The sequence below is a fragment of the Pinus tabuliformis genome, chromosome 8, assembly GCF_031772625.1.
Source record: "Pinus tabuliformis cultivar Carrire ecotype Pingquan chromosome 8, CPIR1, whole genome shotgun sequence".
In the NCBI taxonomy this organism is placed as follows: Eukaryota; Viridiplantae; Streptophyta; class Pinopsida; order Pinales; family Pinaceae; genus Pinus; species Pinus tabuliformis.
The window spans coordinates 426,391,307-426,416,122 of NC_142294.1; the positions used below are offsets into that span (position 1 = coordinate 426,391,307).

The 24,816-nt window shown below is 37.0% G+C and overlaps 1 protein-coding gene across 1 annotated transcript in view; it reads right to left on the reverse strand.

The window, feature by feature from the left end:
- Positions 1 to 24,816, reverse strand: part of LOC149235875 (uncharacterized) — a 72,688-nt gene that overhangs the window by 27,625 nt on the left and 20,247 nt on the right. The window contains exons 3-6 of the mRNA XM_089372259.1: positions 22,311 to 22,485; positions 21,159 to 21,242; positions 1,256 to 1,497; positions 757 to 1,003 (exon numbers count right to left, since the gene is read on the reverse strand). Of these exons, the coding sequence (XP_089228385.1) occupies positions 757 to 1,003; positions 1,256 to 1,497; positions 21,159 to 21,242; positions 22,311 to 22,485 (748 nt within the window). The remainder of the gene's footprint in view (positions 1 to 756; positions 1,004 to 1,255; positions 1,498 to 21,158; positions 21,243 to 22,310; positions 22,486 to 24,816) is intronic.

Genomic DNA, 24,816 nt, shown 5'->3' on the forward strand with positions numbered 1-24,816 from the left:
AACCACTGAGAAACCTTAATCTTGGAAAATTAGGCACCAGCTTCTTGGAGGTTGGAAAGTAATTACTCAATCTCTAACACTTGAGAAAGTCTCTCAAGGAGGCTACAACTAAACTCTATAAGATAGTTTAGGAAAGAAACGTTTAGTCAAATCCTTTAATCCAGGAACAGTAAAAGACTGTCACCTTATCTGAACAATGGAGGACATTTAAAAGGTTAGTACTTTACAAAGCATTGTAGTGAAAACTCAGACACTGACCCTACCTACCGTTTAAAATAATGAAACGTTGTAAATTATCGAAATAAAATTTTATCCAATGCCCAGGGCAAGTAAATCACTAAACACAAATTTATGATTGTAAAAATTGTCTGTTGAAAATAAAATTACTATGGTAGTGTAAACCACGTCAAAGATGCTGTGAGTCTTGGAATACCATGCCCTGACCAAAAAATGATGGCAAGTCATCTGATACAACTAAGAGATGATTTGCAATAGTATAAGACTATTTGGGCTGTCTATCATGCTTTTCCACTATATTTCAGAAATCAAGATCAGGATATGGAAAATATTATGTAATGAGTTCAAAAGATAAATAAAGCATGGAAGAGACGGTCATCAATTGAGTCAGAACAAAGAGAAATCCACAAGCACTTTCTGATAGAAATACAACATAGTGATTTTTTCACCAGGAAATAATACATAGAGTCCAAACTCCTAAAACTTAAGAACCATGGGTAACAAATAGAAATGAAATACCAGTGTCCGCCGATTCCTTTTCCAATGCTGAATCTGCTCCTTTTGAGTTAACCAAAGGCCCCTGTTACGCCCTCTTAAATCTGAACGTCCCTCCATTTCCATTGATGTGTGCAGTTCATCATCGATAAATTGTTCATCTTCACGAAGAGTTGACAATGTGCTATAGTCCAGCGGCTTGCATAATCCAAAATCCGTCAGTTTCATGTGTCCATCTTTATCCAGTAACAAGTTATCAGGCTTGATGTCCCTGAGAAAAGATGCTTTACATGTTAACAATATGTTTCCATCTTCAACCTTTCATTCTAGTCAAGCTCAAGCTAATACCCACTTTGTAACAGCCTCGTTCTGTTAATCAGCATTTAGCGCTTACATACTAGGGCTAATATAGGATCCTCTTGTATTCAAATAATACTAACCAAACTCTGCCAAATTCCTTGCCACAAATGCCACAGGATGACAAGATAGACAAGCATATAAATTTTTCAATTGATAATAATACCTGTGAATATAGTTATGTTTATGTATCGAGTGAATAGCCAGGATACTCTCTGCAATATAGAAACGTGCAACATCCTCAGACAAAATTTCTTCTCTTATAAGAAGAGTCATGATATCACCACCAGGCAGGTATTCCATTATAAGGTACAAGTATTCTGTGTCCTGGAAAGAATAAAAAAGTTTCACAATGCACCGACTATCAACTTCTGCAAGAAGATTCCTCTCAGACCTCACATGTTCCACCTGAAAAACATAGAATTGTCACATATAATTCATTAGTCTTAAAAAAATATAGCACAGGTTAAGATCCCCGTAAAGCTAAAATTTCATTACAAAACAGTCAAGCTAGAGACCAAAGCTATGCTCCAGTTGAAACTGGCAATGAATGATAGTAATGTGTTCTAGAAATACAGGCACTCTGCAGTTGGTGGTTAAAAGGAATAGAATGTCAAAAAATCTAAGTGATCTAGACAATTTAAAATTGCATTTTCTATCATTTAACATCACGATTCCCGAACAGAACTTTGTTGGTAACGGATATACCATGTTTTTCATCATACCGCTTATGGGAGCATGTGTACCAACTTTTATGAAATGTCTCTTCTCAAGGAATACATGAGAAGCCACATGTCCATGAACTGTTATTGAACTTCAGAGTTTCAAAACGACAATAAACAAAGTTAATTAAAAAAACTGTGTGCACATGGCTTAGTAAAAATGAGAAAAAGAACAAACACAAAATCATTCACATAAGAATTATATTTATTTATGCAAAATTTTAATTTTTATTTGCAAAAGTTGTTATGGCCCCCTATCTTCTATTTTTTTTCTAAACAATTGTTGTTTTGCAAGGTTATTTTGAGGGATTTTGTTGGCAGATTTTTAAGGGAGATTTTGGAGCTGATTGAAGGGTTTATTTTCTGATTTGTGGGGGCTACTACAAAATCACAAATTTGATTTTTTTGTTGCTTGGAGCTTCTTTTCTTCTCAAAATTTACAGATCTTCTCCAGGTATTTCGTGGGTTCTATTCCTTTTTTATCTCTCTTAGAAATAATTGCCCTAGAATTTTAAAAACCCTAAGGTCTTCTATGCAGATTTTCGTTTGTTGTTGTAGAAGTTGTTATGGCTCCCAAAAACAAGAATGACCCAACATGGGTTTTTGAAATTTGGGGCAGGTATGGGATGAATTTCCCATGAGAAACCCAACTACCCCATAAAAAATCCATCTTTCCCCAAAGCGAAAAATTCAAAAATGGATAAAACAAATATTATTATTGATGTGTTTGGCAATCTTCTTATTAAGTCAAATTTGAGCAAGAAATCATTAAGGAAAATATAATTTACTATTATGAGCAAATTTGAATTTATGTATTCCCGTATTCCCTCAAAATTTGTATGTCAGCCTCATAAAATAGTCAAGTCGGTCTGCCCAAGAGACACAACTATTCATGTGGAAACAACTATAAAAGGGCACCTATCCTCCTCCATTTGAACTCGGACTTATGTGGCAAATCTCTGTGGTTTATTAGAGGTGGATTTTGGCCTCCTAGAGCATCTCTTTGCAGCCTACTCTACGGCCTATTCCATTAGATAATTTGTGGCCTATCTCATAACATTTGCGGCCTTATTATGGCACCTACTGTAGCCAATCCATGGCATCCTGTGCGGTCCTTTTGAGGCATCATTTGCGGCCTTCTTGTGACATCATCTACAACTTATGATGATAATCTATGCGGCCTATCTCCTGTGGTGTATGCAAGCTTTCCTGTGGTAGTGTTTGCGGCTAAATGTGACATTTGTTGTGGTTTATCCGTGGTAATGTTTGTGCTCTTCGATGTAAGTATTTGCAGCCTTCTTGCCCTAGATGCATGTAGCTATTCTCTATGAATAGGGGATCTATTCTAGCATGGTTATTGGAGTGTCTTTGACATATTTTGGAGTTACCTTAATGGCTCTACTCTTCTGCAATTGCAGCTCCATTTGAGTGACCTCTATGAGGTCTGTTAGGAAATCTACATGACCTACTTAAGCAGCCTTTTATGTGCCATAATCTTTTATGTTTGGGAGTAATGTTTGACAGTGGTTACTGTAGTATATGGCCAGGATGCTTGGTTGTGATAGACATCTCTAGTAACAATGATATATGACTGAGATTCTTGTACCTATATGACCTTGATGTTTGGACAATAATACCTATACTTATAACAGAGATATTCGACGAAGTATCCTTGTCGCAATGAAGATAGTGATATATATTTGTATGTGATATCTTCAGAGCAATGTATGTCAGCGATACTTGAGTTCTTGACAATGACTTAATGATGTATGACAGTGACCTTGACGTATGGCAATATCCTTATGACAGTGGCATATGCAGTGCTCTTAGAACAGTGATATATATATGGCAGAGATGTGACATTAATGAATGTCAGCGTTCTGATCTCAATGGTATGACAGTGTATGGTCCAATTGTATGGCAGTATATGGCTATGATAATTGTCCTTGTTTATGGCAATGTTATGACATTGAAGGCAATGATACTTATGACTGTAATGACAATGATATGATCATGTCAAAGATATATGCTACCGTCAATCTTGTGGAGGACTCCCCAACAGACTTGTGAACTGCCATCTTATGAGGATCATATATGACGCTGTGTTGGCCCTAAATGACCTAATGTGTCTAATGATGAATGACTAATGTCTCATTATAATTGTACATTGTATCTCTGTAGCAAGCTTTGTGGAAGCCCCTGCTGAAAATTGGTATCAGAGCCAGTAACGTCTAGTTCAAGAGGTTGGTATTCTAAATCATCACTCATATTAATGGATCCATTTAGGAAGTCTGTATCCTTCCATGAATTAGAAGAAAGAGAGTCATTTGCCATAGAGAATCCCCTCAGGGACATGTTTGCATCAAGTTCTAGTCAAGTCTTAAATCAAGCTGAACTAGAATATGAAGAGCCACAGCCCTCTACTCAATTGCAATGACCTAGTATCTCTGCCTCAGAAGTTTATGATGATTTATCTATATTTCATTTAAAAAACGCCACTAGAATTAGTATAAAGGAGTCTATTAGTCAGATTCAGGATAATTCTGACAATATTCAATCTATCCCTGTTCTGGATCCAAAAACTTTACAGGCTAAAGCTAAAAGGTTAAAAACAAAATATTTGCACTTGGGATGCATAAGGATCAGGATCAACCCTTTGATTCATCAACGGTTAAATACTTTTGTGCTAGCCACAGTCCGAGATCTTACTCATAATAAGTATACCAATTCCTTATTCCTTAATAGGAGGTATAGTTGCCCCTCTGTCGCATAGCCCAGTATACTTTGACTGTTATCCTAATTTTTCAGTCTATGTCTTTGACAAAACAATAGATCAGATCCTGCAGTTGCAGATCCAAACTTCAGGGTTTGATATGCACTAGAAAAGACATAACATAGCCATACAATCCAAAGGATGTTTCCGGCACACAAATACCTTATGGCCAGCCATACACCATACACCCAATCGGGATTCAAAAGCAAGTGTCGTTGTTCTAACAGATTCAAAGAACAAAAAATAGAACATCAGACAATTCGATGGGAAGATCTTACATTCCCTGAACACTGGGTAGTTTCTAATCCCAAGCCTCCAGCTCTTAAAAGAATAACCTCAGCTGATATCCAAGAGAACCAATCCTCTGTCGTTTTATCTTTCCCAAGAAGATCCACTATTGACTATAGAGGAATTGACAAAGCCTGTAAAAATTCTCGTTTTTATCGTGATCCATCCACTGTTGATACCGCTTGTTCTAGCTCAGTTTCTTGTAAACATATTTCTTTGTTTGAATTTGCCCAGTTAGTAAATTTCAACTCTTTAGAAGTTACATGTCCTAAATGTAAATCTGCTGTAAATTTATGTACCCTTGCTGAATCTGTCATCCATGAGAATCACCATCCAAGGACTGGACAAGCTCCTCCTTCCACATCAATTAATCCATGCCCGAACCCAAAGTGTTCAGACATCCCTTTTCCCCATGAGCCGGAGTTTGACCATGTTCTAATGATGCATGAGATTATCACCCTAGAAGGGGAAATTTCCAGAATGACGGAAATGTTCAATATAATGAGGCCAGCCAAGCCCAAATATGGACTAGGCTATCTTGAGCAAGCAAAAGGCCTGATTCCTTCATGTAGATTTGGTCCTTTTCCAGATGACTGTAAAAAGCCTGCAGTCATGGAAATGCACAAGTTCTTTACTCTGATGAATCGCTGCTTGAAATCAGAAATAAGTTCTAAATGGATGAAAGCCATGTTAAACTGGGACTTATTTACCAATCCAGAAGCAGAGCAGTTTGGCCTTAGTCATACTATTGAGGAGAAGATTAAATTATCTGAAGATTGGAAACATTATATGGAAGTCACAAATTCTTGGATTTCCTTTTATGAATGGAAGAAAAATGTTTCCCCTGAAGTTGTGTTGACAGGATCATCCTCTTCATCATCCACCAAACATGCTTGGACTGCTTTAGATGGCAGTAGAGTAGAGACTCCATCTACTTTCCCTCCATATAGAGGAATTATCATAGGAGAAAATCAGAATGCAGCAAAAGCTATTCCTCTTGTTCAAAAAGATGATAATGCTTTGGGGATTGATGGGAGAATCCAAAGGGCCAGTGAACAGATAAACTGGACTAATACAGCAATCAAGGGCCTAGAAATTAATACAGCAAAGGCTGTAGAAATAAAAGAACAGTTTGATATTGTTCAAGTTTCTCTGAATGAGGTCAACAGAAACCTCAATGATGTACAGTATACTTCATCAGTTGTTAGATCTTATGCCAAAGAATCTTTAAATAAGATAGAAGTAGAGGAAAAGATAGTAGATCATCTTGATACTACTAAAAATTTGATATCTGGTTTGACTGAGAGAGTTGAAAAAATAAGTCTGTCAAAAACTGACAAACCAGTTCCTACCTCTTTTCTCTACAAAAGAAATATAAAGATTCAAAATCTTGTTAAACCAATCAACAGGTTCCTGACACTATTTCCCAAAGAAGTAGCCACATCGTCAGCAAAAAAACCAGAGGCTACAGAAAAAGTCACCATTGCTTCCTTATTCAAGGAAGAAGAAGATGAAAAGAAAGAATCTAAGTCTCAGATCTTTCCCATATATGATCCACTTGAAAGTAGGTTCAATAAATATCCTGCACCTGATCTTGAAGGCTGCACCTAATCTTGAAGGCAAAGGCAAGCTTCCTAAAGCTCATACATTTTTCCCTGAATCACATAGAGAGTGGAATATTAATAATCTAAGTGTTGGTCAGATTAGACAATTAATTGATATGATGTTCACAGAATATAAACTCATGTGTCTTAGAGGAAAAAGTGAAATAGAAGCATGCAAGACTATTATTCAGTGTTTTACAGGGACACTGCTCAGGTGGTGGGAGACTGAATCATCTCCAGCACTATTGATAAAAATGGAAGCAGAAGTGCTTAAAGATGAAGCAAGAGATGTAATTCACAATTCAGATGGCTCAACTATAAGCAACATGATACGAGCTCTGACATCTATGATCTTGGAGCACTAGTGTGGCAGTGAAACAGAGATTGTAGATAAGAATGAAGTTATTCTCATGAATCTCAAGTGTCACAAGATGTCACAATATGAAGACTTTCACAGGGATTGGATGCAAAGAATCTATGAAGTGAAAGATTCAAAAAATCTGCTATGGAAACAAGTTTATCTTGCTGCTCTTCCATCCAGGTTTGTTGATTATATCAGGTTGCAAGAGATTTTTCAGTTGCCATTTGAATCATATACTTGGGGTGAGATTTATTCTCACATTACAAAAACATTAGTGAGCTTATGCACAAGTTCCAAAGTAAACAAATCTTTGGAAAAAAATTCAAAGCTCCCAGACAAGAAGTCCATTTGAACAAATATGGACTCACACTCGATGACCCTTTGGTCAAGAGAAGAAAAGCAAAGAAAAGGGCTAAAAAGGAGTATAAACAGAATGCTAAAGGCTATAAAGACAGAAGAAAGCATTCCCAACGATCTAAAGGTCACTCCTCCAAAGCCAGAAAGGGCTACTACAAGTATGTCCCCAGGACACATTATTATAGACCCTCTGACATTCATCTGCATACATCCAAACAAGAGAAATGGAACAATCTCACTTGTTGGTTGTATGGAAAAACTGGACATACATCCTCAAGATGTCCAGAAAGATGGAGAAATGAAGAATCAGCTAACAGAGGCATTCATGGACCAGCTCAAATCCAGTTCTTCCAGAAATACATGTAAAAAGCCATTATTTGTTGATGCTTTTTTTGAAAGGAATACCAGATCCTTCCAGCGACATCAAGAGAAGTAAGACAAGAAGCATTCACTCACCTTGGGAGAAGTAAGTAGAGAGATCCATAATATTAAATCTGAAATCTCTGCCTTGAAATCCCAAATTGTTGAAATAAAGAAAGGTAAGCATGTTGTAGAAGAAAATTCTCATTCATGGGACACAGCAGAATATGCCAACAGTCTTAATCCAAATCCTGAAATTGTTGAAGGAAAGAAAGACCCTGTCTTTGGATTTCAAGAAATGAGAATTCTCGCCATCTCCTACCAGCAACATCATGTAAAAGTGAACATCTGCATAAAGGGAGCTGATGTGAACATTTTAAATAAGAAAGTGATACCAGCAAAATATTGGGTTTCTGCAAAAAGAAATGTTGTAGGATTGGGTAATAAAACGCTCAAGTATGAAGTTCCTAAAGCTTCTATTTGTTTTGAACATCACTGCATCAATTCGAAATTTGTAGTAGCAGACATCCCAGTGGACTGTATTCTAGGAAATGTATTCCTAGCAACTGTTGAGCCGCATGGGTCAACCAGTTTAAAAGAAAACAAAGTTGGTTATTTTATTTATGTTCCTACTTCGAAAGGAATAACAAAAAGGATTGAGTTGCCTTATATCTCAAATCCTAGAGTCTCTATAATGGTCTAGACTGTCCAAGATTTGGACAAAGCAGAAGCCCAACTGATAGATCTGAAAAATCTGAAATCTACACTTAAGGTAGAAGAACAGCTGAAGGATCCTTAGGTTAAGAGGAAAATTGGGGAACTAAAGAAACAAATTGAAGATGAATGCTGCTTAGAAGAACCAAATGCATTCTGGCACCGAAAGCAGCATACTATTGAGCTCCCATACAAAGAAGGATATACAGGTAAGCCCTGTAAAAGTAGAACTATTCCTATGAACAAGGAATATAGAGATCTCTGCGAAAAAGAGATCAAACAGCTCTTAGACAGAAATCCCATCAGAGAATCCGACAATCCCTGGAACTGTTATGGATTCTATGTCAACAAAGTCATCGATGGAAACCTTGACTACAATATCTTACTGGGAAGGCCATGGATTTATGCTATGGCTGTCGTTGTGTCAACATATTTTAGAAAGATTTCATTTCCCTTCCAGATTGGAATTACAATCGTTAACCAAATAACCTTTTTCCCCGACAGTTCACAAGCTACTGGAAGCATTCCATTGATCCATGGAAGTTCCCAATCGCTTCAAAATGTCGAAGTAGGTCTCCTAAAAGACCCATCCTTAATGGGTACTTTTTCCCTCCCGCCTCCAAGTAATATAGTGGAAGTGGCCACAGTGGAAACTTGTCATATGATGTCTTCTACATCATCAAAGATTAAGAAGAAATCTGACCCTTTTGATAGTGTGGATCATCGCAAGGTGTTGCCCCCAAGCCCCATAGAATCTTTGTAGCAATCAATTTTCTGGGCCTGGGCGACGAACCCAAATCAACACTCAGCAAGTTCATACATTTAAACAGCTAGTAAAACATAATGGTCTAGTTTTGAGTGAGAAAAAGATAGAAGTCTTTCAGACTACTATCAAATTTCTTGGCCATACCATATTCATTGGCCAAATCTCTCTACAGAAGCATGCGCTTGAGTTCGCTGACAAATTTCCAGACGTTATTACAAACAAGAATTAGCTTCAGAGATTCTTGGGGTGTTTGAATTATGTCAGTAATTTTTACAAAGATTGTGCCGCAAACAAAAGTGTGCTAAATCAAAGACTCAGAAAGGAGCCACCTCAGTGGACAGGAGAACACACCAAGGCTGGTTAGAACATCAAAGCCAAGGTAAAGTCTCTTCCCATTTTATATGTCTCAGATCATAGTGCATTCAATATTGTTGAAACAGATGCCAGTAATATAGGATGGGGAGGTATCCTAAAACAAAGAAAAGATGGCACTGAACAAGTCGTCCAGTTTACATCAGGCACCTGGAATCCTGCTGAATAGAATTATTCCGCGATTGAGAAAGAAGTAAACGCTGCGTGGAACTATATCAGCGAATTTGATATTCATTTAATAAACAAACAGTTCTTGCTTCGAACTGATGCTTCAGCCTTGCAGAAAGTCTTAACTAAGGTCATCAAGAAGTCAGGAGAGGCCAAATTTGCCAGATGGCAAGCACTCTTTGCTAACTTCGACTCTCAAGTCGAACATATAAAGGGCACAAAGAACTGTCTCCCAGATTTTCTGAGTAGGGAGTTTATCCAGCCACAAGAACATATCATGGTCATAGTCACAGAGTGGGACCAAAATCAGAAACAAGAAGTCTTGCGCACCATACCAGACAATCAGGACTGGGAAGAATACAAGGACAAGTGGAAGCCAACATGGCAGTTGAGAAATACCAAGGTGTTAGATGCTAATCTGCAAGCACATACTGACATTCAGCATCTTGTACCAGAAAGAAGGGTGTATCCAAAAGGGAGTAAATGGATACATGACATGATCTACACAAAAGCCAAAAGGGATGCATTATATGCAGAAGATGCTCTTCAAAGAGACTTTCATGATATTTCAGGAATTTGGTGTCATGGAGGTATCCGCCGAGGAATTTATGAAAAATATTTCTGCATCAACCGAACCAGGAATCTGGCATGGCCTATGCCTACTCAGACTTCTGCATTATGGCCAGGAGGAGATCCTAAGCTAATCTTTCCAGACACAGTGTATGATTTTGCAGCATATAAAAAGCTATGGTGGGATTTTCTGACTGTAGATGACAAGGAAGAAACCCATTATACTAAATTAAAATTTAGTACAACGGGAATAATGCAAAGAAATCAACAATGTGAATGGCTGCAAAATTGGTGGACTGATTTCGGCGTTAACAGGACAACAATGGATCCACTCTATCATGAGTCACACTGTAGATTCCATTGTGACATATGTTTCGAACATAACATCCCAGATTGCTTCCACATCCCATACAAAACTGTCAAAGAAATGACAGCAGGAGAATGGTCACCTTTTCATGATGACAATAAAACTCTAAGAGAATATATGACCCGTCATTATGAATGGTTAGTTTTAACCAAGGTTAAGCATCAAATCATTTTGGGGAAACCTATGATTGTTTGGAGAATTTTTACCAAAGCATGGGACGAATTATTGTACAAAAAGCATAGATTCCCTGAAATCATTGTATTCTGACGGTTCTCATGGGCTTGACCGACAAAAGCATCCATTATTGTAATAATGTTGTCCAGTCACAAGGACTTAATTGTGGCTAGCTTTTCTCATGGGCTTTGTTGTACAAAAGCATCCACTATGTAAACAATACAAACAGCATATTTTCCCGTAGGATTTACTTTTCCGGACTGGAATCTTTGTGCGGATGTCACCTCGGTGTTACCCGAAAGCAATGATTCCATCCAGTGGTTTGATACTCTACAGGAATGTTTGTCCCCTCTCATTTGTTATAAATTGAGGGTAAGGCTCATTCTTGAGGCATTCGCATTTGGAGAGTCTTAGAGTCTTGGAGATCTGAGAAGCCTACGTATCAATGTGCTCATCACTGGTAAGAACCTAAAGTGGCTAGATCTATTAGCAGTCTGTATATCAGTCGAGTCTGTATATTCTTAGGCAGAGCCTATCTGTTGCCAGGAAGCCTTCGATAATGCTTATTCCTCAGTGAAAAGCAAAAGTCCGATAAATGCAACAATAGTCTATCTCTGAAAGGACTACTCTTTGTAATATGTAATCTGTGATCTGTAATCTATATCCATTCTGAGCAATAATATGAAAAGGCATTTTCCGCATTTGAATACCTGTGCGCTTTTATAATCGTCTGTTGTGTAGTAGTTGTCTCATAATCTTCACTCGAAGTTCAATAGGGGTTCGCCAAAAGTTCGAAGGGACGCCAAACTGTTGAAAGGCGAGGAAGTCGTGTGTAAGGTCACAGAGCATGAAAGATCCGAGTAGGTTCACACTAAGTTCACCAAAGGTCGATCAATGAAGACAAACGAAGAGACACATCAAGGCCAAGACAGCAAAGTGTGACAGCATAGTGCGCAGAGCGCGCGGCACTGTAGCAAGCTTTGTGGAAGCCCCTACTGTATAAGAAGAAGAACTGATTATGGATTTTCCCCCTTGTGGGGCTTTGCCCTAGTCTCTAATCAAAATCCTGGTGTCTCTATTGTGGATGTTTTTCTTATGTTGTTCCTTATTGTTTCATTGCATTGTTGATGTTACTGTTCTCTCTACATAATTGCTAATGAAGATATGAAGTTATGGGGTGAATATAATTTGAAAATGTTGAAAAGGTATAAAAGTGCAATTATCTACTGCAAAGAACAATCTAGCCCTAAAATTTTAACATGAGTTCACTGCCATTTAAATGAACAAGCGATAAAAATCTGCAACTATTGTGAGAAGAAAGTGAAGGGTGGGGGATCCATAAGATTAAAGAACACCTAGCACATTGGAGAGGGCAAGATAAAACCTTGTAAGAATGTTTTTGATGACCTTAAAGCAGAGATGCTAAGTCTAATTGAAGCCTACAAAGAAGTAAAGGGAAAAAACAAGGGTTTAAAAAAGATATACGAAAAAGTCAAAAGGATGATGTTGTTCTTAGTGACCTTGATTTTGAAAAATGTGTGGCCAATTTTAATTATTCCTCTAGTTTCCCTGTTAGAGTTGCATAAAGATCTTTTGGCCCTAGTTCAACTACTTTGAAGAGGAGAGCAACCCATAAAGGGATTGACTCTTTCCTTCTACCCCGCACCACCCCTGGTTCGCAACCCTCCATTGATGCCAAATGGAACTTGATAGAGAAGAACACTACCTATGAATGCATTGCTAGATGGTGGTATGATGCAAACATGTCTTTTAATGCTACTAATTCTGCATATTAACCTATGATTGATGTTATAGCTTCATGTGGACCGTACCTTACAGAGTTCAAGCAATCATGGCCCAAAATAGGGTGCACAATTATGTTTGATGGATGGATTGATGGTAGATCTCACACCATATTAAATTTCTTAATTGCTTGCCCAAAAGGTACTATGTTTCTCAAATCTATTGATGCATCTGATCAAGTGAAGGATGCACAGTTACCATTTTATCTTTTAGATATAGTTATGGACATAGGAGTCAAAAATGTTGTACAAGTGATCACAAATAATGCCTCCAACTATGTTGCAGTTGGAAAGATGGAGGAAAAACACCCCACCATTTGATGGTATACATGTCCAGCCCATTGTTTGGACCTTGTGCTTGAGTATATTGGCAAAATTAAGCAGGTGAAAAAGTGTGTGGATGAAGCAAAATCCATAAGTACATCTACAACCACTCGTGGGTTTCAAACCTTATGAGAAAGCACATTGGGGGTAAAGAGCTTGTTTGATCAACCATTACACGATTTTCAACAAACTTTCTTTTGTTGCAATCCTTTGTTCAAACAAATCCGACTTGAGGAAGATGTTTTCTTGTGATAAATGAAATGAATCTTAGTGGAGCAAAAAAAAGGCTCAAGGGAAACAAATGGTTGGCCAAGTATTTGTCAAAAAAATTTGGTCAAATGAAGAAGAGATTGTATTATTTAGTGAGCCTTTACATTGAAGCTTGGTTCACTTAATATTCAATGACTATTATCCTTGATGACTAGTTGCTTTCACTAGACTATATGTTGTGATTGTTAGGTGGTTCAGCAACCCATGACTTGGGCACCTTACCCATATGTACCCAGGCCCTAGAGAAGTATATTGGCACCCACAGGTGAAACATTGAGAGCCATGGGTCTCTGAACAACAATAGAAAATCATACCTACCCTTGGGCACCTCCTGCACCCAAGACGTTCTGCAACTTTGTGCTACATTTGATGATTCTTCAAGATGATACACTTGGACCCAGCATGCCCCCAAGCCACCTTAACACCTACACCTTATGAGTGATGGCAGTTGATTCAGGACCCAGAAGAGGATGGTCTCGCCTTTAGAGACTTCGGAGGGCTAGTAGCACCTGGAAAGCCCTCAACGTTGGAGTAGAGACGACACTTGTTCACAATTGGAGACCCAAGATACCCATTTCTAGAGCCCCATGAGGATTTTAGGGACCATAAAGAGCCATTGACAAAGATTTCAGGGCCAACCCTCAAAGGATGAATTTTAAGGTAATTCTACATCACACTTGGCACTCTAGGGCACCAACGCTTGGCATTTGGAGCTCCCTACATAGATGACATCAGCCTATAAGGCCTCACAGCTCACATGTGTGGGATTTGTTTTGCTTTTATGTTGAAATCTAGTGAGTTGGCTTGTTACTCAATGCATCATCGTGAATTTACTTGTCATTTAGGGGCTTTTAGGCATAATTACAACTCATCCTCCTCATATAAATAGATTAGAGGACTATTTCATTTTCATCATAATTTCTTGGACTATTCGACCCTCTTTAGTGAGATTCTGTCATCTTTTTCTTGGTGAAGATGTGATCTATTGATGATTATTGTACATTGGAGCTATTCGTTTGACTTTGGAGAAGTTGTCTTGGATCAATAGAAAATTATTCATGCATATTGTCTTGTAAGCGAGCTTGTTCATTGAAGATTTTATGATTTTATGTCTAATGTATGGAATAAAATTAATGATCTAGTGTTTTTTTAGTGTGCCTTAATTTATTGAAAATCTATTACATAGAATCTAGATCTCTTTATTGTATGCATTACTCATGTATGATATGTGAATGGCAATCCCCTTGTTGTATCTTGATTATAGCTCTCTCAAGTGGCCTTGATCCCTCACAAAGGAAATAGTTAGGGTTTGTGCTAGGGCATCAAACATCCTTACCCCTTTGCAAGGTATACCTCATCTTAATATCCCTAGACTCCATCCATCCAAGGACTAGGCACTGTCCTTGTCTAGTTTGTTATCAAACCATATTTTTCTGAATTTTCTTTCTCCTTTAATTCAGCCCTCATAAGGCCAAGTGGCCAACTAGGGCTTTAGCGTGAATTGGCTAGGAAGAGGAATTTTCAATTATTGGAAAGTCTCAACATCTAGGGTTGAGTGGTTGCCTCAAAATCATACCCCTCTGGTGGCCATTCATTCCATTGTCATCCATAATTTCTCTTATCCTAGGACAAAACCCTAGTTTGGTTATAGCTTAACTTGAGGACCTGTTGAAGGTTTCATGTGCTTTTATCTTGCTAATATTCATTATTGGAAACCTTTTCTTCGCATCTTGACCTTAGGTTTGTTGAATAATCAAGGGCGGTGATGTATAGTAGGATTCTTCTTAGACTTGATAACAACTTGTGAAGTACTTTTGCAATTTCCCTTTATTAGCTTGATCTTCTTCTTCTTATAATTAGTGTGTGTTTACTTCATCAAATTGCTACCAAAAACAAAGAACAAGAACACAAAAGTTGGCTCGCTGCCAGGGCCAAAACCTCTCTCTCTTAGAGAGGAAAACCCTTGAATCTCTTCTTATAGATATTTAGATGTTGAATACCAAGACTCTTAACAAAGTAGATTCAAAGTTACCTCCAAGATATTTGTCACTAACTTTTGCACTGCTTGATTCACTGTCATCACTGTTCTCCTTCTCCTTATGCCTTTCATTGTCTTGTCATTGTCTTCGATACTTTCTCTTCTCAACTTGTCACAGTCCTTCGTTGATTACACCTGAGATAAGATATGTCACTACTTGTTACTGTGTATACCAATGCGTTGTTCTATAAGTCATATTGATATACTGTATGCATTACAGTGAGTGTCCTTTTGAAGGATGTCCTGAGAATACTTTCTCGACTTATGTATCTTCATATTCTTACAGGCTTTTGGAAAGCCTTTCACATATAGTTGAACTGAGACCCTGAAATATATCTATCAAGAGTAGTTTTTAAACTTCTTCGATGCTCTGAGATAAATACTGAGGCTCTGAGATATACTTCGATGCTTCACCAAGACTTTTGAGACATATGTTGAGGCAAGACTTCTAAGATATATATGCCGAAACTATATACACCGATATTTCTGAGATATATATGCCGAGACTATATACATTGAGATTCCTGGGATATATATGCCAAGACAAGATACATATCGAGACTCTACTTTTGAGACATGTCCCATCTCTTGTCGTATATGCCGAGACTTCCAATGATGCAATGATGCTTGTGATCCTGAAGAATAACTTACTTCAACCATTTAACCCAATCCTACAACAAAAAGTCATTAATACTAAATGCAGAAATAAAATAAAAAAGACAAGAACAAGAGATGCATGTGAATAAGAAGTGAAAGGAAGAAAAGTAAATGATACAAAAGGGCTCTGAGACTCCTGGCGCACTTCGAGCTATAAGATTCTAAGATAAACGTCAAAGCTCTATCCTTCACTATGTATTTGAGATATATGTCGAGACCCTTCCTTGTATACTCGATGACTAGGATATATGTTGAGACCCTTCCTTGTATATTCAAAGACTTGTGATCCTAAGACTTCTATTTCTTTATTCTTTGCCACCCATGTATATATACAGGTCACCGATAATGCTTCAAGCCGACAGGAGAGTTTTCAAATCTGAGCCGACATTCCAAGCAGATATACTGCAGTTTGTAGAGTGAGTTTTTGCATGAAGATAGTGACACTTATCTTGGAGCGTTCTCTTTGATCTTTGACCTTATGACTCTTATAATATTTATGATGAAACATACGAATCCTAAAGACATCAAGAAGAAGTCTTTTATCTATGGTAAACACATCTTGCTCATGAAGCCCATGATGCAAGGAATAACAATTTTCTTCATAAAATTATCGTTCAACGTCGTAATGAAAACCGAACCTAGTTACCTTTCCTTCAACACTCCCTCCTAACTAGGGAGGTATTCATTAAATGGTACATGGCTATTCAACACTATAGAGATCTCATAAAAAGAGTCGGACTAGTAATCCATCTGTATAGCATTATTATAACCAACATTGTCACATAGCAAGGCCTTGACTAACAGCTCTATCTCTCAATAGATCAGAGCACAATGTTGGCGAGACCAATCACTTATAGACACCTTAGTCATTGTCTCTCAAGGGACATACCCACCTAGGTGTTCACTGAGTATGACCTTCTAGGACTATTCTTGTCTTGGGTTCCTAGCCCTTAAAGAATATTGGTCCTCTTGCCTACTCTTGTCTTGGATGCCCTACACATCCTCAAAGAGTATCGAATGCCAGATGATTACCCAATCCCTCCCATTCTTTCTTCCCAAGTGAAGACAAGAATGTTGTGTCTATCACGTGTCTACATTTCCATTCATGGCCTTCATCTAGACTTACAGATGTTAGTCCTGCTCTAGTGCATGACCCATGAGATAGAAAAAAATACAAATGTCACTCCTTTATAATCAAGGGTGATCCAAAACTACCTCTTGATCAAGGACTTGTCAGAGCTCCCTCTTAACTAGGGACTCTTTCATTCATCAACAACTTCTTCTTTATGGGTCCTTCAGCTGCTTGATCTCCTTCTTTTCTTTGATGTCATGAAGTCTTTGTTCGAACTTCTTCTAGGTAGGGCACCATCCATCGATCACTTTCCTTCATGGTTTGTCATGTCATTAGAAAGTGGCTTTCCTGTCATACATCAGGTTTTCTTGACATCAGGCTCCTCCTTTGTCATCTTGTCCATGCTTCAGAATACTCTTCTCATGGATGCTTTGTTGTACTTGTTTGTTTACATGCTTTGACCTAGTAGCACATCATGACTTCATCATGATATTGCTTCAACATTGCTTTTTCTTTTGTTGGATGGTTTTTCATCACGACATCTTTGTAGAGTAGAATCAGTTATCTGCATCTTTCATATCTCCAAGGCCTTCTTAGGTGTCAAGGGTCCTTCCTTCTTTGTCAGAGTTGTCAAGCTTTCTTTCGGGAGATATCTTCAAAGTATCTTTTCAAATAGTGATTCTCGATGATCATGGTGTTCTTCACATGCTTGATCTCTTTCTTCATTCACTTCTTCTTAGATAGATAGGTCAACCATCTTATGCTTCTTGTGAGAGCATTTCTTCATTGCTTGCTTCCTGGACTAGTCAGTATTTCTTCTTGCTTCGTAGTTAGCAATCTTATACTCCTTATGTGAGCATATTCTTTTGTTGACCTTCATTTCATTGTAGTACATGCCTTCGAGCATGTTCTTGGTGAAAGAGATTCTTTCATACTTGATCATGTTATAGAACTATTCCCATGACTCAATAATATACAAATGATAACATGACTAAACTTTAATGCATACATACCTCATCTTGATTCTCCTTTGATCATCTTAGCTTCTTGGTGTGGCCCTTCTTGCTTCATCTTAGCTTGCCTGCATATCATCCTTTTCTTGAATCCCATGAATGGGATTCCCAATGAGACATCTACTTTGGTTTATGAACCTTCTTTTGAAGATTCCATCATAGGATCTTAAAGACCCTTGCCTTGCAAATGTTTCTTTTCTTTTGATGATGGAGGTCTTCTAAGATTCTTTTTCATGACCAATTTTCTTTCTTAGTGAATGAGGTTCTATTCTAGGTATGCTCCTTCTATATGAATATCTTGAGTTATATCTACCATGCTCCTATATTCTAGAAGATATTTCTACCCATGCATTTTTATTCTCATTATAAATGCTACATCTTCATGAGTATCTAGAACTCTATGTACTTCATGCTTCTAGATTCTAGAAGATGTTTCTAGCCATGCAACTTTATTTTATTCCTACATGCTCCTATCCTACTCAAAACTTTGAAAGAAGACTTGAAGTAGAGAGTTTGACCTAGTCATAGTAGAGATCTAGAGAATCTTCCTTCTTTTGCTTCTTTCCTTCTTCGTTCATCTCTTGAGTCATGCGAGCTTCTTCCCTCTTTCTTTTGTTATTGTTGTCCTTCTTAAGCTTAGGACAATTCCTTTTGTAGTGTCCATATTCATGGCATCTCCTTCTCCTTATGCCTTTCATTGTCTTGTCATTGTCTTCGATACTTTCTCTTCTCAACTTGTCACAGACCTTCGTTGATTACACCTGAGATAAGATATGTCACTGCTTGTTACTGTGTATACCAATGCGCAGTTCTATAAGTCATATAGTGTATGCATTACAGTGAGTGTCCTTTTGAAGGATGTCCTGAGAATACTTTCTCGACTTATGTATCTTCATATTCTTACAAGCTTTTGGAAAGCCTTTCACATATAGTTGAATCGAGATCCTGAAATATATCTATCAAGAGTAGTTCTAAAACTTCTTCGATGCTCTGAGATAAGTGCTGAGGCTCTAAGAACTTCGTTGCTTCACCAAGACTTTTGAGACATATGTCGAGGCAAGACTTTTGAGATATATATACACCGAGATTTCCGACATATATATGCCGAGACTATATACACCAAGATTTCTGACATATATATGCCGAGACTATATACACCGAGATTCCTGAGATATATATGCCGAGACTAGATACATATCGAGACTCTACTTTTGAGACATGTCCCAGCTCTTGTGGTATATGTCGAGACTTCGTCCTTCGAGCTATGAGCTTCTGAGATAAACGTCAAAGCTCTATCATTCACTGTGTATTTGAGATATATGTCAAGACCCTTCCTTGTATACTCGATGACTGGGATATATGTCGAGACCCTTCCTTGTATACTCGAAGACTTGTGATCCGATGGCTTCTATTTATTTATTCTTCATTACCTATGTATATATATAGGTCACTGATAATGCTTCAAGCCGATAGGAGAGTTTTCAAATCTAAGCCAACATTTCAAGGAAATATACAGCAATTTGTAGAGTGATTTTCTGCATGAAGATAGTGACACTTATCTTGGAGTGTTCTCTTTGATATTTGACCTTATGACTCTTGTAATATTTATGATGAAACATACGAATCCTAAAGACATCAAGAAGAAGTCCTTTATCTATGGTAAACACATCTTTCTCATGAAACCCATGATGCAAGGAATAACAATTTCTTCATGAAATTATCGTTCAACGTCATAATGAAAACCGAACCTAGTTACCTTTCCTTCAACAAGGTTATCCCAACACAACATATCAATCAAACCCTCAGTCATATGTTGCCTCAATTTGGCCTCTACTTGGGATGTGAATTGCCCTTTCTCATAGCTGGAACCTGGTTCTTACAATGAGCAATCCTTAGTGAGCTGTTTTCTCACCTTGAACCTCTAAACCTAGAATATCTATTAGGTGACCTACATACCAGGACTCCTCCCATTGGTGAAAATCCATAAAGAGTAGGGGGTAGTAGTTGTGGTCACAGTGGACTACTACCTTATTGTTGTCACTTGGTCTAGTATTTGCCTTGTAGGGTACCCTCCTACAAGGCCTACTAGATTTTGCGGCAACAGTTCCATTTAGCACAAATGTAAATCATTACAAAACAGGATACAGTATAACACAAAATTCAATATGACGACTATTTTAGGCCAGCATTTGCACCCTCCTTTATCCTTGAATATATTTGCTCAAGTTTAGGCAAACTGTCAATTTTCTTTCGTGATGTCTTGGATTCACTCATCGGAGCTGCTGTAATAACTTGTCTTGAACTCATTCTCATGTTTCCTACATCTCTTGATTATCTTCAACAATGTGTCTCCCATCCTCATTTGCCTGATACTGTCTGATCCTCAATAAACTGATCCTCTTCCTTTATAGTCTGATAAATTGACCATGTTTCAACTGACACTGGAGATCTTTAAATGCTCACTGCTAGAATTACTCCCGTTGGAATGGAACATCCTTGTTAATTTATTCAGGGGTGACTGATCTCAGCAAAGTTCTTAATAAACCTTCTATAATACCCTGTGTATCCTAGAGAGATTTTAAAATAATCCATTTGTTTTGAAAGTCATCCATTTTCTTCACTTTCTCTTCACATACATCCCCTTTCCAGTGCTAGCCAGTCCAGGCTTCAACAATTGTTCCAAAATTACAAACACATCTAATAAACTTGGATGTTCTCACATATATCAATGACATTAACTAGGATGGCATTCAATAAAAGATACATGAATTTTGTCAGATTGCTCACAGGAACCATGCATAGAAACATTTTTTATAGAAATGTATTTTATCAGGAAATCTGTGAGATGTTAAAGGTCTATTGTTTGTTCTCTACACAACAAGTGTGCCCAAGAGGCCTAAAATAATACAAGCTGTTTTGGAAAAGAAGATGAAGAGCAAGAGAGAATGGAAATACAACATAACTAGTTGCAGAAGAAGTGGAGGTCAAATATTGCAACTCAAAGAGCTGAGCAATGGAACAGAAGGATCATTTTATCTCAAATCCATTTATCACATGCACCTAGCACTTCAAGAAATACTCCAAGTAAATCAAAACATTTATCGAGACTTAACATAAATCCAAGTGCATGTGTTCATTGATACAGGTTATTAAACAAAACTTCAACTCATTTAAGCACATATCAGAATACTTCACCCCAGATATAAAATGTGATTATATAATGATACAAACAAAGCATTCAAATTGCCCGATGTACGTAAATTTCTAAGTATTTATGGAGAAAGAAAGAGCTAGAACCTGCCCACGACTAAGCATCTCTGACTTCTTCAGCTTTTTCATTGCATAGATTTGCTGAGTAGACTTTGCACGACAAAGCCTAACCTGTATTGGAAATGCAAGTCAAATAGTCTTTGTAAGCAACAAGCTTTCAATTTAGGAGCAACAATTAAACAATGTCCTCAATAAACTACTTTAACAACATTAAGCAAGAGAATAAAAAGTAACTTGCTAATCAATGTTCCTTTCCAGCCACTAAATTTGCAATGTTATCTAACATAATTGCCTTTTGTCTAGCATTTATAAATAGCTTGCCTCTTGCCTTGTAAAATAAGATACAAGATATTGACTTTTCTCCTTGGATGATCCCTTTGAGAGCAACATGCCTGGAAGAGTGGTCTCTCAGATTTACCATTGGCAAGGAGAATCACCATAGCTAATAAAATTTGGCAACAAGATATATCTAATAATCTCCTTGTCTCTTGCCTTGTAAAATAAGATACAAGATATTGAATTTCCTCCTTGGCTGATTCCCTCGAGAGCAATATGCCAATAAGAGAGGTTTCTCACTGCCAACATGATTAGTTTGTAAAATGGCTAGGAAGGTTAGAGAGTTGGGCTTGACTAGCATACATCTTGTTTGGGAGTGCAATGATGCTTGTATATTGAGAGTGGGTTGGGTTTGAATACATGTTACTCCTCTTCATTGGAAATGAACCATCTTAGAATAGACGAGGATGATCAGACAATATGACGTAGAAATCCAAAATACCATATGGTTGTGTGGAATTTTCAATTTATGGAAAAAGAGATGATGAGGTACATTCCATGGGAGTCATCCTTGTCATCTTGGAATACTACAAACCACAAATCAATCTTAGCATCTTACATTTCACCAAAAATTATAAAGTGTGTAAGGGTGTAGACTCTCTTGATATTGGGGTTAGGAAAGATATGCTAGCACTGCTTACCTATGTAGGGAGAGGTCATTTTGTATAGTTGTTGCCTAGCTTGTTGATTTCATCTTGTAGTGTATTATAAGGTATATCCAAAATAAGTCAAAATTAGTCAAAATTATCATGACCTTTAAATCAGCATTCTAGATTCACATGAGAAATTGATGGAAACAGTTGGAGACAATATACCCAAAAAAATGGCGACTTATAACATTACCTCACCAAACGCTCCTCTACCAATGATTGTTAATGGCTCAAAGTCATCAACACCTACTTTATGTCTTTGCAGTCGCATGTATTCAGTTTCCTTACGCTCTAGGTTTTTTATCATTTCTACTTGCTCTTCTTCCGAAACTTGTGCCTCTTGCAATGTTTTCTCCAAAGTTCGACGCCTGAGCTCATAGCAAATAATGCATTACATTTCTTACAGACCAAAAAATATTCATAAAAAGTTAAAAAGAAATAATAGCAGTACGTTTATGTAACAATGGATAAAAGTAAATGCCAAAAAGGAAAAGGAAAGGTATGCCTCAATTTTTCATTTTTTTGTTACCACTTTTAAGTTTTAACCTCAATATTAGAATTTAACATACTCTATGATCTACCAATTCTCCACCCCAAAGTCAAATTAAAATGCCAAAAAGGAAAGCTATACTTCAATTTTTCATTTTGTTGTTACCACTTTTAACCTCAATATTAGTATTTAACATAGTCTATGATCTACCACCTGAGCTCATAGCAAATAATGCATTACATTTCTTACAGACCAAAAAATATTCATAAAAAGTTAAAAAGAAATAATAGCAGTACGCTTATGTAACAATGGATAAAAGTAAATGCCAAAAAGGAAAAGGAAAGGTATGCCTCAATTTTTCATTTTTTTGTTACCACTTTTAAGTTTTAACCTCAATATTAGAATTTAACATACTCTATGATCTACCAATTCTCCACCCCAAAGTCAAATTAAAATGCCAAAAAGGAAAGCTATACTTCAATTTTTCATTTTGTTGTTACCACTTTTAACCTCAATATTAGTATTTAACATAGTCTATGATCTACCATTTCTCCACCCCAAAGTCAAATTAAAATGCCAAAAAGGAAAGCTATACTTCAATTTTTCATTTTGTCATTTTCACGTTTAACCTTAATATTATAATTTAACATAGTCTATGATCTACCAATTCTCAACCCCAAAGTCGAATAAAAAACAATTGTTGACCATGCAACACATGCAAGTAATCCTTAGTAGAACACACCTATCTTTGAATTTGATAATGCTAAGTAGTAAGCATTTGTCCAACATATGCATTTTCAATAAGAACACTCATAACCATCAAATCAGATCCCCCATATAAATCTCTTTTTCACCAATCACTTATCAAAATTATATTTTTAGTGAATCTGTGAGTATAATCATGTTTCAAAAAAAAAAAATCTATTGTAACTTCACTATTTTTTTTTGCTTTTGCAATGATAATATGGTCCAATAAAACCTTAAAGAGTGATATGTAATGTTGTGCAGTTCACTACCTCATTCTAAATATTTCATAGATGACTTGCTCAAAGATCATCACTCACCTAAATCTGTATTTTATAATTGTCACCCTAGGAGACTTGGTCAAAGATGATTTCGCTCTACCAATGTTGTAGTTCCATAAATACATAATACATTAAGTGTACAACTAAGTCACATGACACGAGGACACGAGACACGGAGAACACGTAAATACGAGTATTCAATACGAAACGCAGCGACCTGGAAACAGGACACAGGGGACACGTTCTATATATATTTAAAATATATATATATATATATTAATATTATATATATATATATATATACCGAAATATAGTTTTTTATCCATATTAAATTGCAGGTTATAACTCAGTTATCTGACTTATCTCATTCATTTCAATATCACAAAATACAAAACCTTCTATATCAGATTATCTAATCTTATTTAATTTTGACCTTATCTAATGTAATCCTAACTAATCTTGATTAACTATTGACAGATGTGCTTGTGCTTCTACCTAGTTCCACATATAGAATTGAATGTTAATTAATTGCAATTCAAGCAAGCTGTATGCATGTCTGATTTCATCAAGATTGCAGTCACTAGATTTACCTGACTAAATCTCTAAATTTGAAACTCCAGCAGATTAGCCTCTCTTCTAAAATGGAAATCTGAAAGTGATATGTTACATCAGTTGAAAACTCACAAGTTAATAGGCACTCCCTGAAGGCTGAAATCTCTACGTAGCACACTTTTCTGCCAATCAGTGGAGATTCAAAATTTGTATCACATCAGTTTTCTTATTAACTGGCTAAATATGTCAATTTGAAATTCACTGTGCCCATACTTCAAAACTCACATTTCGTTGTGGCTGCTTTATATCTGACAGGGTATTATATTCCTTAAAGGCTATAGCCTATAACATATCAGCTGTTGAACCTTGATCCCATTAAGTCAGTGAGAATTTATGCATTGCTAACCATTAAGACATGTTGATCTAACATTGATTCCCTACCAATAGCTACTACTGCTAGCTTGTCTGCTTGTGGGATTCCATTCTTCAGAGCTTACTCCATTCCTTTAAGATATAACTTCAGTTATTCCTTCAATACAGAACTATGAGAAACTCGACTGCTGACAAAGCTGAGTATGATTACAAAGGATGACTCCCATGGCAAACAAGTTGATAGCTGAAACTTTCAGCTT